At 47.2% G+C, this 18381-nt stretch overlaps 1 protein-coding gene across 1 annotated transcript; it reads left to right on the top strand.

The window, feature by feature from the left end:
• The first annotated feature begins 378 nt into the window (after positions 1 to 378).
• On the top strand, positions 379 to 2854 carry PPP1R3G (protein phosphatase 1 regulatory subunit 3G). The gene has a single exon (XM_043590897.1). The coding sequence runs from the start codon at positions 1203 to 1205 to the stop codon at positions 2238 to 2240; it is 1038 nt and encodes a 345-aa protein (XP_043446832.1). The 5' UTR covers positions 379 to 1202; the 3' UTR covers positions 2241 to 2854.
• The last annotated feature ends 15527 nt before the right edge of the window (positions 2855 to 18381 follow it).

Raw genomic sequence — 18381 nt, 5'->3', positions numbered from 1 at the left:
CTGGAGCCCAGCATCGGCATGACCTTGTTGGAAATACTTTCAGCAACACTGAATCAGAAACTCCAGGGTGGCCTAGGAATGTTTTCACAACCCCTCCAGGTGACGCCGACGCGCGCTGATGTTTGCGAGACACTGACTTTGATCAAGGTAAAGTTAGCCTTAAAAACAGACAAAACCAACAACAAAAACTCACTACCGAAGGTCTCCCCAGTGCCCAGGTTCCACGTTCCACCGGTAGAGCCGCAGGTCGGCCGCCTCGCAGCCCTAGCGCACGCCGAGGCCCCTCGGGGCCTCGGGGAGAGGCAGTGCGTGCGGCGACGGTCCCGCGGGGCCCCGGTCTTCGGGGCCCCGGAGCGCGGCGGGCGGGACAGGGGGGAGGAGCGGGGACGTGCTCCCGGGCCCCGAGCTAATGGCCTCCGGCAGCTCTCGGCGCAGAGCCGCGTCCCCGCCCCGGACTCGGCCCCAGCCCCCGGGCGCCGCCACTGCGGGAGCGCCGAGGCCAGCGCGCCGGTCCCGGGCCGGCGGGAGAGCGGGACTGAAGCCCGGGAGCCCCGAAGTTTGGGAAGGAAGGAAAAGAAAGCGAGGGAGGCGCTCGGTGCTCTTGGTCCGCTTGCCCGCAGGCGAGCTTCCCTAATTGCGCGCCTGCCCCCGGGGACTTCCCCGGCCGCCGCGACACCCGGGAGGAGACGGCTTTGCGACCCGCCAGAGGGCGGACCCGTCCAGACCTGGGGCAACTTGACGCGCCGGAGGAAGGCAGTTCGCGCCCGAGTCCACGAAAGCTGAGCGCCAGTTCATCCGAGGAGCTCCGGAGGCAGGACCGACTCGGGCCCCGCCGGGGTGGGCGGGAGGGAAAAGGGAGCCCCCAACTTCCAGAGAGCCGTCTCCACCTTCTGCCTCAGCCTTCGGGAAGCTCGCCCGCTAGCTCCGGCCCGCGCCGCCCAGGTTCCCGGTGTTCCCACGGCCTGCGCCTCCCCGCCCTGGGCCCTCCCCCTCCGCTGGCAGGTTCAATCCCCAGAGCCGGCCCCACGCTGGCATCCTCCTCCCACTTCGCGCCGGGTCGCCGCCGCTAAAACCCGGGGCTACGCAGTGGGACTGTCTTCTCTTCTCCAGCCAGGGGCGGGCTCTGCGCGCCCTTGCAACGACCCAAGGTGTTAAGTCTCCAGGGAGAAGCGATACGGACAGTCCCGGGGCCAGACAGCGTCATGGAGCCCCAGGGGGCGCTAAGTTTGGAGAAACAGGGACCTGCGCTCTTTGGAGAGCCCCCGCCAGCCGAGGGGCTGCCCACTCCGGGGGGCGACGGCGGCGGCGCGTCAGAAGCCCCGAGCCCCGACGCTGACCCCTTGTCCGCGGAGGAAGAGGCCGCCTCCCAGGAGCCGGAGGAGCTGCTGGAGTGCCGCCGTCGCCTCCCGCGTTCCTTTTCCCTGCCCGCGGACCCGATCTTGCAGGCGGCCAAGCTGCTGCGCCAGCGCCAGCAGCTTGGCCTGGGGCTCGGCCCGGAGGGCGGCGAGGGGGCCGAGGGCTTGCCGCACGGTCCCGGCAGCTGCTGCGCCAAGTGCAAGAAGCGAGTGCAGTTCGCGGACGCGCTGGGGCTAAGCCTGGCCAGCGTGAAGCACTTCAGCGAGGCGGAGGAGCCGCAGGTGCCGCCCGCCGTGCTCTCCCGCCTGCGCAGCTTCCCCATGCGCGCCCAAGACCTGGAGCAGCTTCCCGGCCTGCTGGCCGCGGCGACCGCGACCGCGGCCCTCTCTGCGCCGCCTACCCGGCTTCGGCCTCTTTTCGAGCTTCCTGGGCCCAGCGCCGCCGCCGAGAGACTGCGGCGGCAGCGCGTGTGCTTGGAGCGCGTGCAGTGTTCTGCGCCCTCGGGAGCGGAGGTGACGGGCTCCGGCCGGGTGCTGGGCTGCCCTGGGCCGAGAACCGTGGCGGTGCGCTACACCTTCACCGAGTGGCGCTCCTTCCTAGACGTGCCGGCTGAGCTGCAGCCCGAGCCGCCGGCGGAGCCACAGCCACCTGAGGCGCCGTCGGGGGGGCCCGGGGACGCCGAGGAGGAGCCAGGCGCCGAGCGCTTCCACTTCTCGCTGTGCCTGCCCCCCGGCCTGCAGCCCCAGGAGGGGGAAGACGCGGACGAACCGGGCGCCGCGGTCCACTTCGCCGTGTGCTACCGCTGTGCCCAGGGCGAGTACTGGGACAATAACTCGGGGGCCAACTACACGCTGCGCTATGTGCGCCCTTCCGACGCGCTCTGAGCCCAAGGCCGGGCTCCAGGCCGCGCGCCGCCCCAGAGCAACCGGGTGACCTGCGGGGACGATTTGCTGAGCCCCGTACCTCGGGGAAGGAAAGGAGGGAGCCGTTCAACGGCAAACTTTCACCAGGACGGATCCGGCGAGTGAGCCTTATGAGCACCGAAACTCCTCGCCCGCCCGTTGTCTCCTCGCTTAGGCCTTCCTCCGCTGCTTCTGGGATTCTCGCTCTGCGTCAGAATGGGAAAAAATTCTCAAGATTCCGAGCCATAGCTTTCTCCAAGAAAAAGTCTCCTGACCCTTGCGCCTAATTGTAAGACCTTGGGATTTGTTTAAAACTATAGACAAAGTGTTTTCGCCGTTGCTGCTTGTTGGAGATGCCTGAGTCTCAGGGAAAGGACAGGCATCCTGCCACATCATGCCAGGAGAATGCACTGGACCGTGGGCGTGAAGGGGAGCCTTCGCAGAGGGGCCTGTTTCTCTGAGAAAACCGGGTGGGGCCTGGGCTGGGCCGTCCTTTTCTCTTAACTGGGATCTGGGAGATGTTTGCACAGACTGGATATTACTTGGGCCTATGTGTACACATGTCCTTTAAAAAAGTAAAGGCAACTTGCACACTCTTTTACACTGTACTTTATATTTCAGCTCCTGGGGAGTTTGGGAGGTCTTGACAGGTGATCTTCCTCAAATAGTTAACAGTATTTTCAAGTTTCTTTCCTCCAATCCTTGCTCTCTGATGTGGAAAGGCCCAGATTTCCTATTCTGGGCAAAAATGTTCTTTGAAATGTTTTGTAGGAGGGTTCTGTCCCCTGCCAAAATGAGGTGGTTGGTCAATTGATATATTAGAGTAATCCCGTAGACCTGTGTAAGCTGCAGTCACCAGCCCTCAACCCCCTTGTATAGGCGGACCACATAATAGCTGCTAGACTTCTCTGGGCCTTTAGCAGCCAGAGAAGCTAGAGTTTCCAGTGGTTGGGTGATTGGAGGGTGTGTGTGTGTGTGTGTGTGTGTGTAATGGACAGGTGTCTTTCTGTCTTTAGTCAGAGCCACAATGGGTAGTGATGACCTGATAGGAGATGAAGCATGCCCAACAGGTACATGTTGTCAGAACCAGATGGGTGCTGTGCACACTGGCCTCCATCACTCAGCTGCTGATGCTGTGGATGCCAAGATAAAGTGGCTATGTATGAGCAGGACAGGTAAGTATCCTGGCTGAGGACCTGATTTTTAACCACACCTTGGTTACCCCTTGGTAATTTGTCTTTCTTTCGTTTTCATTATTTTCCAGCACATGATGAGTACAGTCAATTCATTTTGTAATGGTAATCTTTAAGAAGGATGGTTTCTACCATTGCTGTATAGGAACCAGGGTAGGCATACCACAGCCCATGGGCCTAATTCAGCCTGAAGCCTGTTCTCGTAGGGCCTGAGAGCTGAGAATGCTTTTACATTTGTAAACAATTGGAAAAACTCAAAAGAAGAATACTGTTTTGTGACACATGAGCATTATATGAAATTTACATTCAGTTTCCATAAATGAGGTTTTACTGGAACACAGCCATGCACATTCATTTGCATATAATCTGTGACTGCTTTCCTGCTAAGTAAAGTTGAGTAGATACAACAAAGGCTATATGGCAAAAGGTAAAATATTTACTAACTGGTCTTTTATCTGGCTCTAGAAAAGTAGTATTTTTTAACAGTAGATGCTGAGAGTTACACTTAATAAAGTAGCTAAACTTTCAGCAAGGTTTGCCACTTGAAATGAACCTCTTGTGGGTAGAGGTAAAACTGTTTACATTATTTTCAGTAATCTTGGTTACAATAAACACTAAGACACCAAATGTACAATTATTACTGTGCAAGGGGGGAGAATCTACTTGTCCTCTTTCATCTAAGAAATAATAATAAATCAGTACGGCTGAAATATAGCATCTATCTGAACTGACATCAAGCTACAGAAACTGCCAGATACTTCCATGCCTCAAAATGAGATGTCCTAAGCCATGGAAATATTTAGTTTAACCTCTGTTTTGGAGACATTCCTTTTGACTATAGCAGTGGTTGCCAAAGGTAATTGATCATGGGGAAAAGTTTCAAATAATTATTAGCGGAAAGCCATCCGAAGTTCATTATAATTTATGCTTGGAGTAAAGCAGACTAAAAAATAGTCATGTCTATGAAACAATGAATACTTAATTCACATACACTTATAAAAAGTTTTATAACCATAGAAATAAGCAATTTTAACAATTGCATTTTTACAATTTTTTACAATTTTAACAATTGCATCATTTTTCTGTTACTAAATACAAAAATTATCAAGCTTTTTCATGCAACGCCTCATACTGAGTTCTGTATGCCACTTCTTTTTAAAAAATGCATTATTGCATAAGAACACTTAGATAAATATATTTTATATTTTTCTTATGTGTTTATGAATACATTTTAGTTGAAACATATTGCTAGTGTATATGGCCTATAGCACAGTTTGAAATGCCAATTCATATGATAATTATGCATTATTTTTTGGGTTGTTTGGGATTATTTAAAATTAAACAAGGATGAAATTAGGAGCCCAATAACATGATCAAAATAGAGATCCCCTTGTCTGGTATTCTTCAAAAGGTAACCCTTCAAATATGGAATAAAGTAAGAAATGGATTTTAAAGAGGTATGAAGAGCAAATTTTTTATTTAAAAAAATTATTGACTTTCAAAAGTATATTTTGGAATTCAAACAATGAATCTTAAAAGTACTTATTTCATAATATAATGAAAGTCAAACCTGGCTTTCAGGTGAGGAAATCTAGCTTTGCTGTCTCACAAATCCTGGAGAATAGTTTTTCTAAGGTTCAGAATTTTGTAAAAGATTTGGAACAGCCCAGTCTTTCTGCACGTGGTTATGGCCCTTCATACATTAAGTATTAAGCAATCTTCTAAATGTCAATTTTATAAAGTGCCAACTTTTCATTATAGACTGATAACAAACATTTTGCAAAGAAACATAAAGAAGTTAAATAGGTTTTGTTTTTGAAGAGGTAGTTTCAAAAGAAGGGGCGATACTGGCCAGACCAAGGAAGTGTTTGAGAGTATATTTCCAGAGTGGAATGAAAACTCACATGCTCATCCCCCAAAGCAAAATTCCAACAATTCACTTGTGGGGTTTTTTTCAGGAATATTTACCTTGAGTAAGGGAGTGAGGGGGGAGCCTGTCATTCTAGTTGAAATGCTGAAATGTAACAGCTGAAGTATCTATTAGCTCTAATGATCAAAACTCAGTTCTGCTCGGCTCATTTAATGATGCTGAATTTTACCAGAGAGATTCCAGCATCTTCTTTATGGGCAAGTGGGTCCATGGATCACTGGGTCAGGAAATGTTGGATGAAGTGTGTGTCCTTATCTGAGGTCTCAGAAGCAGTGGCTGGAAAATGTAGCAGTCTGTATGGAACAGAGTTTCCCCTTAAAATCCCCAGGTTTATGAAGCAGGGTGATCAGGACGTTCCAAGACTTCCCTCAGGGAGACAAAGATCCTGCTTCAGTGAAGTACTGGATTAGGATCCCAGAAACCCAGCAAGCTCTGGGGGCTGACATGCCTCTCTTCATAGGCAGCAGGGCCACAGCTCCAGCAGCATTCCTATAGCACGTGGGGGTGGAGCAGTTGTCATCCACCAACCTTAGCTGCAGGGCCAGGGGAACTTTGTCCGGTTGGGTGCTCAGTGGGCTTTCCCCCTGACCATGCCCTCACCTGCTGTGCCTTTCCTCCCTGACCCGGGCTGAGGGCTTCCCTGGTGATGCTGTGGTTCGTGAGTCTGCTCACTCGCAGCAAAGCTGAACCTTCTGCTCATTTCATTTTTGGAGTTGTAGTGTTGGACTATACATTGTTTCGCGAGTTCCCCATCTTGCTGCTATCTAGCACAGCAGGTGCACATATTTGAGTATGCCAAGTTTTTTCATTTCCTGACTCAGTCGTGTTTCTTAAGAGCGTGTGGCTTGGAGCCACTTGGAGTATTGTGATTTGTGTCGCATGTGCTTTGTCAGGACTGCAAAGAACAGCCTTCGAGAGGAAATGGGATGCTTTCCTTTTTTGTGGCATCATGGAACTGAATCAAATGTGTATTTTTGATTTAGGCAGTGGAGCACAGGTTTGTGGGTTAAAGACAGCACTATGACGTATGGCAACTTAATAAGCAAATCCTGACAAACAGGGAGCTGTTTGCAGTCCAGCCTTTGCGCAGCCAATTCCCACAATGCCGGGGCAAGGATGGTCTTCCAGAGATCGGGGATGTGCTCGTGGTAGCCACACAAGGGCAAAGGGCTTGGACCAGGGTGGATCCTGACAGCCTGGGCTCAGCCTGGTGACCCCTGCTTTCCTTCTCCAGAGCAGTCCTGGCTCATCCTGCAGATCAGCAGGTGAGTGCCCGAGGCCCGCTGGGAGGGGCTGACCCAGCTCTCTCTTCCCGACTCCGTAATAGACACATTCCACTAGGTGACCTACTGTGTTTTCATGTTCCTCTCTGGACTCCCTGTAGCGGATCAGGGAGACTACTGGAAAGCAGCCCTAAATGGTCCTTTAATCCTCCAAGGGCTGGTTGTTGTTGTGTTAAATATTTTAACTTTAGACTCATTAGGATTTAAACTTTTTTGAATCTTTTGGGTAGGCTTTGTATTTGCGTTTTGTGGAGTCTAGTTCTTTGACCTTGGCCGCCTCTGAGGGGACAAATATTGGCAAGGAGAGAACAGAGTCACATTTCAGCTGAATATCGATTGTTGAGTTGGCGAAGATCAAGGGTTTACGCTTAAGATGCGCTGGTGAGATTTGCCAATGAGTCTAATAGAAGAGTAAAAGTCTATTTAAGTCATGAGTTCAGAGCCAGTTCAACCGGGAAATGTACGTATCTATAAACATCTCTGGCAAAGCAAAGATATTTTAGACTAACTTACATTTAGACCAGTCTAATTTCTCCATGATCGTATTTACTTATCATCCGGTCTTATAGTTGGCAGTGTTCAGGTCCTTTGAAACTTGTTACCTGAGGTCATTTCCCAAGGAGAGTCAACAGCATCCTAATGCATCCTGAAATGGGAAATTCTGTCTGAAAATCTGAATTGAATGAAGATGGAAAACAGGTAGATTTTTGTGAACTAAGCCTGAAATATTTAATCTCCAAGTTGAAAAATTCATGAGCACATCACGCAGATGGCTTTTCTGCAAATAGCTATGCACGTGTTATGTTGAGGAAGCATCCACTCCAGCAGATGAGAAATTGATGGTCACGGGAAACGAATAGCCTTTAGTGGGGACACCTCGCAGTGCTCTCTAGAGGACGTATTGCTACAGCTCCTCCCTTGAAGTCTTTGGGTAAAACACCCTTGCTTTTAGGAGGCTGTTCTGGGGTAGTGAAAGAGGTTACAATTTCTTGGAGAGGATAAGGGTTTTTTTTTTTTCTAATTTTACATTATTTAATTTTTTTTTTTCAACGTTTATTTATTTTTGGGACAGAGAGAGACAGAGCATGAACGGGGGAGGGGCAGGGAGAGAGGGAGACACAGAATCAGAAACAGGCTCCAGGCTCTGAGCCATCAGCCCAGAGCCCGACGCGGGGCTTGAACTCACAGACCGCGAGATCGTGACCTGGCTGAAGTCGGACGCTTAACCGACTGCGCCACCCAGGCGCCCCATAATTTTACATTATTTAAAAAGAAAGGTGAGTTTGTGTTCAGAACTCCTTTAAATAGTCCATTTGCATACTCCTGTCTGGTTAAGGAGCCTCTGGTTAAGGAGCAATTGTGTTTTTATGTCCAGATTTCAGGCATGTTGCTTGTGATGTTACGTTTTGCAGTCAGAAAACCCCAAAGCCATTGTGTAACCCATTTCACAAATAAGTGCAGACACCAAGATTAGTGAGGTCTATTGTTTTAGGATCATAAATCTATACATTGAATTGAGTTTTGAAGGTCCCTGCGGTATCTATAAAATGGATAATTGTGGAAATAAATGACAAACAAGTGTTTAACAATGAAATACATAACATGTTCTTTTGCAAATAAAAGAAAGTAACTTAGTAACCTCTTCATTCCCCATTTCCCCAAATCTGAACTAGAGGTCGCTTCTGTCTTTAGATCCTGCATTATTTTGGACTTTGCTATTCACCATAAAGTCATTAAAAATGAATGCTCTGAAAGGTTAGTTGTTCTGGTGGAGGAAACAACACCTTCAAAATGGGTTGTAAAGGAAGCGCCGGGTGGCTCATCCTCTTGAGCGTCCAGCTTCAGCTCAGGTCACGATCTGGAGGTTAGTGAGTTCAGGCCCTGTATCAGGCTCACAGCTGTCAGCATGGAGTCTTCTGTCCCCCTCTCACTGCCCCTCCCCCACTTGCAAGCGCACGGTATCTCAAAAATAAATAAACATTAAAAAAATGGGTTGTAAAGGCATTGAGTTCTGAGGCTAAGGGGTAAGGGCTGCCCCTGTGCTACCTATCACTGTGTAAAGCCGTGAGAAGGTGGAAAGGGGATGAAACTCCTGTTTTGGGCCTCAGGCCTGGGCCATGGCTTGTCTGGTCCCATCCCCCACAGGCTCTAGCCTGAGCAGAAGTGTGCTGATGGCTGCTGGGAGGTGGAAGGCGTAGCTTTTTGAGACTTTGCTGTTGATTCTGCTACCTGCTACATCCAGTTGGTTCACTACCCAGATAAACATGTTATATAGCCAAGGGTTTCCAGAATGATTCAGCAACACTCTCTGTAGGCATAATCGTAAGAAGCAATGGCAGGTTCTGACACCCAAGTCATTTTTCCAGAGTCTAAAATGCAACATAGCTTCAGTAGGTGTGTGTCTGGAATCCCTGAGCTTTCTAGGGATACTACCTGTGGAGGGCTCTGACTTGCCCAAGGAAGTTGGTGAGGTTCCCAACCCTGTCTGAGAGTAGGGGGTGGTTCTCAGAGCTGGAGCAGAAATGACCATCAACTTTCATCGGCACAGTGTCTGCCCTCCTCAGCTGAAACAAGATGGGGCCAAATGCTCCTTTATCAGCCAGCCAGCAGCAGCAAGAATGGGTCACTATTTCAGACAGTAGATTTTTATGTGATCACATTAGAATGTTTTAACAGTTCTCTCTAATAATGTGAGAGAAAATAACCTTATCAATCTGTGTTTTAAGATTTGCTTGAGAAATGTGCCCAGGAATGTTTGGGATGAGTAACAGATTTCTGTGAATGTGATTTTTGTTAGTGTTTATTTAAACAGAGAACTACTGTAATCAAAATGCAGCCTTCCTATTTCTCCTTGATTTTTTAAAGGATAATTATATTTTTGTGGTTTGAAAATGTCTTTTAAATCCCGAGGATTAAAAACAAAAACAAAAACTTTGTTTGTTGTGATTATTTTTCTACATGTGTTATGTCTGAGAGATGCTGAACCCGAAGTTGTATTTTGAATAAAGAATATAAAGCAATTTGGAACTTTATCTTTTTATTTTTTAGAGAGAGACTCTCAAGCAGGCACTATGCTCAGTGTCAGGCCCAACGTGGGGCTCAATCTCATTACCTGAGCCAAAATCAAGAGCCTGACACTAAACCGGCTGAACCACCCAGGCATCCCAGCAATTTGGTACTTTAAAAGCTATTTCTGCATCCGGAAATATTTTTGGTGGTCACAACTGGGGAGGGAGGTGCAAATGGCCAGGGGTGCTGCAAACATCCTACAAAGCACAGGACAGCGTTCGGGCACAAGTAATTGTCTGGCCTGAGTCCTCAGTGAGGATTCATTGAAAAACCCTGATAATAAATAGTCTTGTACCAACATCGACTTCCTGGTTGTGACCAGGTACTATAGTTATGGATGATATTATCGTCAGGGAAAGGTGTGTGAAAGACACACAAGAATTCTCTCTGCTATTCCTGCAATTTCTTGCGAGTTTTAAACCATTTCCAAATAAAAATTCATAATAATAATAATAATAAAAAAATTAAATTAAGAAAAAATCCCTTCCATTGAGAAATGTATAAAGCGTTTTCGGGTGCTGTGCTGGTGAAATACACTTAGCTGCCAGCATTAGAAGCGTGACGTGGGGAAGACACTTGGGCTCCAGGTGAGCCAGGCCTGCTGTTGACCCCAGCTCAGCCCTGGCTATCTGTGTGCTTTCAAACAGGACCCTTAACCTGAGTGTGAGTTTTCACACTCGCACAATGGGGGCAGTCATTCCAGCCTAATTAGATTGTTATGAGCACAAAGGGAAATTACTTATAAAGTACCAAGCAGACAGTTGGTTCTAAACATCTTTCTGTTTTCCTTCTGGTCTCTGCAAGGTGGTTTCTACTGATTTCGTTCTGAGAATAAATGTTGTCTATCTTCCTCTGAGTGTAGGAAGAATAAATGAAACTTCCAACTTGGGGGACAAATTATGGTGGCCGCCAATGTGCTAACCAAACTGTTCTTGTTACGTGGGCAGAAAACATGTCATTTGTTTCCTCTTGTTCACATAATGGGTGGTATATTGTGTATACATGTTGTTATAACATAATATATACATGTACACACATTCATCTGACTTCTGTCTTCTGAATTCCTTGCAATAGCTTCTTCAAAGATTGTCCGCCCTATCTTAAGAAGCTACTTTTGAGGGGCTTCCTGTTTGTTGACTACTGTGTGATATTGTTGAAAACCCATTCTTTGGGACATGTTTTGATTTTGTGACTGCCCTCTTCTGATTCATCCCCTTTCCCTCCTGGCTGCACCTTGTCAGTTCCTACTGGGAGGGATTCTCCTTTTGTCTGCCACACAGTCCTCCAGGAATCCACTTTTAACTCTTTGTTCTCTTTAAAGGTGTTGCAGATTCCACAAGTGGAAGACTGTGTCTAATTCTTTTTTTCTTTTTTAAAGTGGATTCCATGCCCAATGTGGGGCTTGAACTCACAACCCTGAGATTGCATGCTGTAGGGCACCTGGGTGGCTTAGTTGGTTAAGCTTCTGACTTCAGCTCAGGTCAGATCTCATGGTTTGTGAATTTAAGCCCCACATCAGGCTCTGTGCTGACAGTTTGGAGCCTGCTTGGGATTCTTGCTGTCTCCCCTGTTTTCTCTCTCTCAAAATAAATAAATAAATAAATAAATAAATAAATAAATAAATAACTTTTAAAAAATCTATAAAAAAGAGTCACATGCTCTGCCCACTGAGCCAGCCAGGTGCCCCATGTCTAATTCTTTTTATACCCTCTGTGGTGGACCCTTCCCTGAGTCAGCTCATCAGAAATCTATTCATTCTTTCAGCACGGGTCAATGGAGCTCTTCCTAGGTGGGGGCACAGTCATGGCATTGGGATATGTGGGGATGAAGACATACAGGGGACGCGACTTTCAGGGAGCTTGGATTCAGGACACTTGGGCCATTATGTGGACTGGCACATCTGTGCACTCACACTCCCATCGACCTTTCTTTTACAAACCCCAGCCAGCTCCACACACATGAGAAAATGTTTTTCTCAAAAAATCTGGCCCTCAGAATCCCCAGTGTTGGTACTGTGAGAATCTCTTGTAGTGGGGTGGCTGGTAGACCTTGTGTCTCTGCCTCTGTTCCCCTTAGGCCAGCCTTCCTCATGGCAGAGCATGGGGGGCTTTGGACAAAGGCTGTTGCCTCCCACAGCAGAGAGCTGCTTCTCAGCCCCTTTCCATTCCCCCTGTTCTCACACTCATATATGTCTAGACATCCCAGAAATGGGAGTGTCACATTGTAAACCTGTTTGGCAGCATCTGCTAGAGCTGAACACATACATACGTCCCCGGCTAGAAATTCCACAGAGGTACTAAAGTGTATACACATGGGCACCAAGAGCGTGTACAAGAGTTTATAGCCGCATTGCTCGTAGCAGTAACACCTAGAAACTATACATATTGAAGTCCTGGCCGGCACACAGAGATCTTCACGTCCTGCCTGAAGCAGGGTGAGCGGAACACATGAGAGAGTAACAGATGTACACAACCCATCCCACATCTCCCCAACACATGCATCCATCGAAAGCAGCTGTGGGCGGAAGTTGTCAGTGGTGTCCTAACTTGTCAGTTATGTCTCTTCTTGCTGAAGATAATAGCTGATTTTGATTGGGTTAGATACCCATGGGATGGGATGCCACTTGCCAGGATTATTTCACTCAATCCTGACAACTATCAGTGGGGGGCTGAGGTGAGGAAACACCATTTTTCCACTCCTGGCCACCGAGAGGGTTTTCTCCCTCACCGGTGGGCTCTCGCCCTGCTCCTCCCTGCTGCCCACAGGCACTTGCTGGGTAGGCTGCAGCCATTGGTTCACATTTTGAGCTCCTGTCCCAGCTTCTGAGGGTGAGTCTCCTCTCACACCAGGGGAGGCCACAACCTGGGTGGTGCCACAACTCAGTAGACTCACGCTTCCCTGGCGTGAAGGGTCTCCTTGGGAGTATGGACTGATTTTGACTCACACACTTAGCGGTGTTGTTCACGGTAGCCTGCACCAATGATAAAGAAGTCATTCTGTTTCCACCAACCTTCATTTTTCGTATTTCGTAAGTGTACAAAACTTGGGCTGGGAAGACGGGTGCCCACCAGGCCCCCTTAGTGACTCCAACATGACTCTGTGAGAGACATATTGCTCCCATTTTATAGCTAAAGAAACTGAGTCCCAGAGAGGTTGAGCAATGTGCCAGTGAGTAAGAGCCTGAGCTTGGATTTGAATCCACGACAGTGTGGCCCAGATCCATTGCTCTTACCCATATATGGTTTCAATAAATACAGAGAAGAAAACATATCTGGAGTTCATCCATAGGAAAGAAAGGAGTTTTTTCTTGGGTTCCTTCCTTACTATGGTTGCAGTGTAAGACATCTAGACCTCTTAATCTTGGGACAAGAGGTCAACGTCCCTCTTCTTCCTACTTCCTACTTCTTCTGGGGGAGTGTAATGGGGACTAGGTCTCCTTTTCACTGGGGACGTTATCTGTTGAAAAATGTAAACTTCGTGTAGTCCTCAACATGGCCCCATATGTCAGTAGAACACAGTGTTAGTCAAGGTTCCAAACTGCAGGTTACAGAAACTAACTCAAGCCAGCCTGAGCAAACAGGGGAGTCGGTTTGATGGATACGGGGCTACCATGTGGAATCCAAAGTCAGCCAGGCCTCTGCGGGGTCTGGAGCTACCAGACTCAGGAGGGACTCTCTCTGCTTCAGCTCTGCTCCTTCCTGTTCCATTCATCTTTCCTGCAGACTAGATATCCTATCTTCTGTCTGCATGACAGATGGAAGGTGTACCTCCCAAGCCTGTTCCTCGTGAGCTCCAGCACATAGCCCAGAAAGATAGAACTCTCACTCCTGGTGGGGTAAGATTATGATGCAAAATGGTTGTCAAGAGCTCCTGACTCCTGTTGGGGTCTCAGGAGACAGGAAGATAGCCTGAAGTGTCTCTACTGCGAATAATACACCCAGCAATGTGAACTGTGGACATACAGCAGTGCAGTGAGGTATATGTATATGGACGTGTGTTTGCCTTCAGGGAGATGTATCGTTGCCCTGTATTTTATTTCAGTGAGAGGCAACCCTGCCTTACCAGTTTTTTAGGAGCAAGCATTCAAGTTATCTCTGCATCACTCCCGTTCTTTATTTTACATATCCAGTCTCTCACCAAATCTGTCATTTGCAAATACCTTCTGGATTTGTTCTTGCCTCTATATCCAATCCACACCACTGCCAACCCCAACCCAGCTTTAGACTGTTTGCATCTAAGTTACTGCAACAATTTCCTGGCTGTCTCCCCTCAGGGGCATCCTTTGTGTCACTGTCACTATGAAGTTAATCTGCTGTTTACCACCATTCTCCTGCTTAAGGGCCTCCTTTCCCAACAAATAAAACTCAGACTCCTTAGCCTAGAATTTACAGTTCAGGCAGAAATAATCTCTCCCTCTATTTGTATCTTACCTCCCTCCTCGCTTGTAGCCCTACTTTACCTGGACCCTCTCAGGTAACTTATCATCTTAGACTTTGTAAAGCTATTTACCTGTCTTGAGTACAGTGCTAAATTTGCTGTCGTTAAGGGTAGTAAAGGGAAGAATCCACATCTGGTTCATTTCTGCATCTCCTAATGTGTCTGATACAGTTTCTAAATGAATGATAAAGCACCTTACAGTTATTGCTTGCTTATTCTAGATCAAATACGGTAGAAGAATTTTATGTGCAGGATACATTTACAATTCTTACAGTAACCCTACCCTGTAAGGTAGGTAGGCAGTTAGACCCATTTCATAGACAGGGAATCAAGTTTAGAGAAGCTACTTACCTGGGATCTCACTGCCAGGAAGAGGCAGAGCTGGAAGAGGGAAGAATGAGGAGCTTTCTGGTTGGTCTACAGGTTGGGGCGACCTTGTGGGCCTGCCTTTATCATTCCTAAGCCCGTAAGGAACCAGGATTTGCTCCCTTATCCAGTGTGGACTCAGTGTGCCTGCCTTGTGCAGTGCTCCCGTGAGAATGCCCCACCTCTTCCCTGTCCTGACACTGCACTCCCACTCTGAGGCTTATTCAAGCCCTGGGACCCTGGAGTTCCCTCTGGTCCATGCTGTTCTCTTGCTCTCATAGCCAGTCTCAGCATTCCGTCATTTTCTAGTTGTTCTACATGTGTTTAGCGGGGGTCCTCAAACAATTCTCAGGGGCAGGAACCCCTGGCTCATGTTGGCCCACAACCTGCCTCTACCCCAAAGCGTTCATTCTTGCTTGAGTACATTCAGAGCTTTGGTTTTTAACTACATGTCTGTTGGGAAAACATGCAAAGCAAAAGTTATTGCTGGGTAAGCAAGAGAAGGATGGCCTCTTTCTTTTTCAGCTGTGTCCAATTTTCCTTTAGCAATCTCAAAAGCCAGAAGCCAGGGAGAAAAGGTATGTATGTATGTATGTATGTATGTATGTATGTATTAAAGTAGGCTCTGAGCCAGCCGGGCATCCTCAAGAAAGTTTTCATTTCAGAAAAAAACTGGAAACCCACTTGTTTGGTCAGACACTGGACTAGAGGCCGGGTTGGATTCTGAGGGGCCAGGACTGCCTCCAGGACTTCCCCGTGCCTTTGCAGACAGCCCAACTGGCTTCACTGCCCAGTTTAACCCCAAATTCACATTCTCATGGGCCACAGGCTGGGCTAAAAACTATGGCCCACCCAAATAGCACCAAACCTCCATCCACCTTGGGGGACTGGTCCTGAAGATATCCTGCTAATTATTTCAAAAGTGAACATTCAGAGGGTCTCTAGGATGGTTTATTTCCTTCCTTTAAATTTAACTGGAATTGCAAGCTTTTACAGCTAAAAATGTTGTTAGGGGTCCTGGGATTTGACTATCCCACATTGCCCAGAAGGAGCCAAGGCCCAAGTTGAGGGGACTTAGGCAACACTGCAAAGTCAGTTAGCGGCCCAGTTGGAGGCACAGCCCTTTGTACGGGTGGCATCCTTGGCGCTCAGACTGTCTGGCCCCCGTGACTGGTTTGTTTCCACCATCCTCATTCCTCCTATTGCTCAGTATTCCTGTCTTCCAATGCTTTTTTTTTTTTTTTATGTTTATTTTTGTGAAAGAGAGAAAGTGCATACTGGGGAGAGGCAGAGAGAGAGAGGGGGGGACAGAGAATCCGAAGCAGGCTCTGTGCTGACAACAGAGAGCCTGATGAGGGGCTTGAACTGACGAACCATGAGATCATGACCTGAGCTGAAGTCAGATGCTTAACTGACTGAGCCATCCAGGTGCCTCTGTCTTCCAATTTTTTTTTTTAAAGAATTGTTTTATTTTTTTACAGTCTGAGTTACTATCATTTCCCCCCTTTGAACAAGCTTCTATTTACAGAGTTCCACAAAGATGTGCTTTTATTAAAAAAATTGTTTTTAATTGAAAAACATTTTTAAAAGGGTCATCTGGGTGGCTCAGTTGGTTCAGCATCCAACTTCAGTTCAGGTAATGATCTTGCAGTTGGTGAGTTCAAGCCCCGAGTCAGGCTCTGTGTTGACACCTCAGAGCTTGGACCCTACTTTGGATTGTGTGTGTGTGTGTGTGTGTGTGTGTGTGTGTGAGTGTGTGTGTGTCTGCCCCTCTCCTTCTCATGCTCTCTCTCTCAAAAATAAACATTAACAACTTTTTTTTAAATTTTAAAGTATTTTTAGATTAGAGAGACAGAATGTAAGCAAAGGAGAGGAGCAGTGTGAGAGAGAGAATCTTAAGCAGGCTCCATGCTCAGTGCAGAACCCAATGCAGGACTCAATCCCATGATTCTGGGATTATGACCTGAGCTGAAATCAAGAGTTGGATGCTCAACCCATCGAACCACCCAGGCACCCCAAGATGTGGTTTTTTAAAAAAAAAAATTTTTTTTTTCAATGCTTATTTATTTTTGGGACAGAGAGAGACAGAGCATGAACGGGGGAGGGGCAGAGAGAGAGGGAGACACAGAATTGGAAACAGGCTCCAGGCTCCGAGCCATCAGCCCAGAGCCTGACGCGGGGCTCGAACTCACGGACCGCGAGATCGTGACCTGGCTGAAGTCGGACGCTTAACCGACTGCGCCACCCAGGCGCCCCACCAAGATGTGGTTTTAAAGTGAAAATACATGCTAAAATTTGGCAAATTAGTAGTCCTAAATACGTTACATGTTTGAAGCATGAGTGGGAGAGTAAACATGGCAAATCTTGACAAGACACGTGGCATTAGTTGTATTCCTTGATCCTATATCCTATGTGTGCTGTGTATTTCACATAGATGTACCTAGGTTAAATATTCCTTTAAAAACCAAACCAATTATATTGTTATTAAACTGTCTCTGTGTTGAAGACAGATGAAGTCACTTGGTAACTGATGGGAAGTTCTATCAGAATGTTTTAGTGATATTTAATTGACAGCCATTTCAGTGATACTCTCAGACAAAGTAAATAAAGTAACTTTGGGGATGATGAAAAAAAAGGGTTTAGTACCATTGAACATTCTAAGAACAGTTATCACTGGAGTAGGAAGCTGTCTTCCTGCTGGGCCTCCTGATCCCCAGAAACTTAACTTCTCTGGGAGAAGCAACCAGAATGTTTAATGATCGACATGGCCACAATGGTCAGCACAGGTGTGTTGAGTCTGAGACCAATCGGTTCAGAAAGACACCAACAAGTGCAATTCCAGCTTTATTGGTGTCAATGATTGTGTGGTCAAATGTCAAGACGGCAAGATTTCTGTCACCATTGTGGTGTCTGTGGTCCCCCGAGGTAAAGAGCACAGTCAGATTCATTTCTGCGAGTTCTCCTTCTGGGTCTTTGGACTTAAAACTTTGCCCTTGAGCAAGAGCCAGAGTATCTATCTCACTCCTCAAATGGGATCTCAACATGAGAAGCAATTTTCACGAATGGTTCTCTGAAGTACAAAGAAGGGCCGCAGAAAGATTGAAAAGCAACAATCTTATTTGTTCTCAGAGGCGAGGTGAGCCACTGTCCATCCAGGCGATGGGCAAACTGTCATAGGAAAAGCCTGCTGCAGCATACACAAATCATTGCTTTCTCTACCAAGTTCCAGCTTTTTTCTAGATCCTTTTGTGACAATTAGCAAATACTAGATTATTGATGAGGCGTCTGCTGACCTGGGATGTGCAGAGCACATGTTCCTGTGGGCTGTTTCTTTGGTTCATAACAAACATCTGCACAGGCTTCCCCACCCTCATCTGCATGACCTCCCCAGATGTGTCTGTTCCAACGATCTAGAAACTGTGGCCGCTTCTCGTGGCATGTGAATCACACACTGGGCCACTGAAGCCAATGGCACAGTTTAACGGGTTGAATTGTGAAAATGTTCTTCAGTCCACATGGTTGTCTTCAGTCGAGAATTGGTCATCTGGGTTCTGTATGTTTACCAAAGAACTTCTTGTTTGGTACTGTGGGTAGGTCCGGAAGAAGGGTGGCCAACTCAGAGAACATCATTCTTGGTGTAGGAAATGCTTTCTCCTGTGTTTTGAGTGCTTATCATTTCTTCAGCTGCTGCTATATTTATAGCCTGGCCTCAGTAACTGTGATATCCTTTAATCTAGAAAGCTACTAACAGTTTGTATGAAGTACTTAACAAACAAAAGCAGCTCATTCTGTTATGAAATGTATTTGTGTTCTTTCTGTATACTTGCTGATATTTTACTGTGCAC

This window comes from Prionailurus bengalensis, chromosome B2 (genome assembly GCF_016509475.1).
Source record: "Prionailurus bengalensis isolate Pbe53 chromosome B2, Fcat_Pben_1.1_paternal_pri, whole genome shotgun sequence".
Lineage (NCBI taxonomy): Eukaryota > Metazoa > Chordata > Mammalia > Carnivora > Felidae > Prionailurus > Prionailurus bengalensis.
The sequence above is the reverse complement of the archived record's forward strand: the minus strand, read 5'-3'. Positions and strand labels throughout refer to the sequence as shown.

Coding starts and splice junctions, on each gene's coding strand:
- PPP1R3G (XM_043590897.1), top strand. CDS start 1,203: ATGGAGCCCCAGGGGGCGCTAAGTTTGGAGAAACAGGGACCTGCGCTC.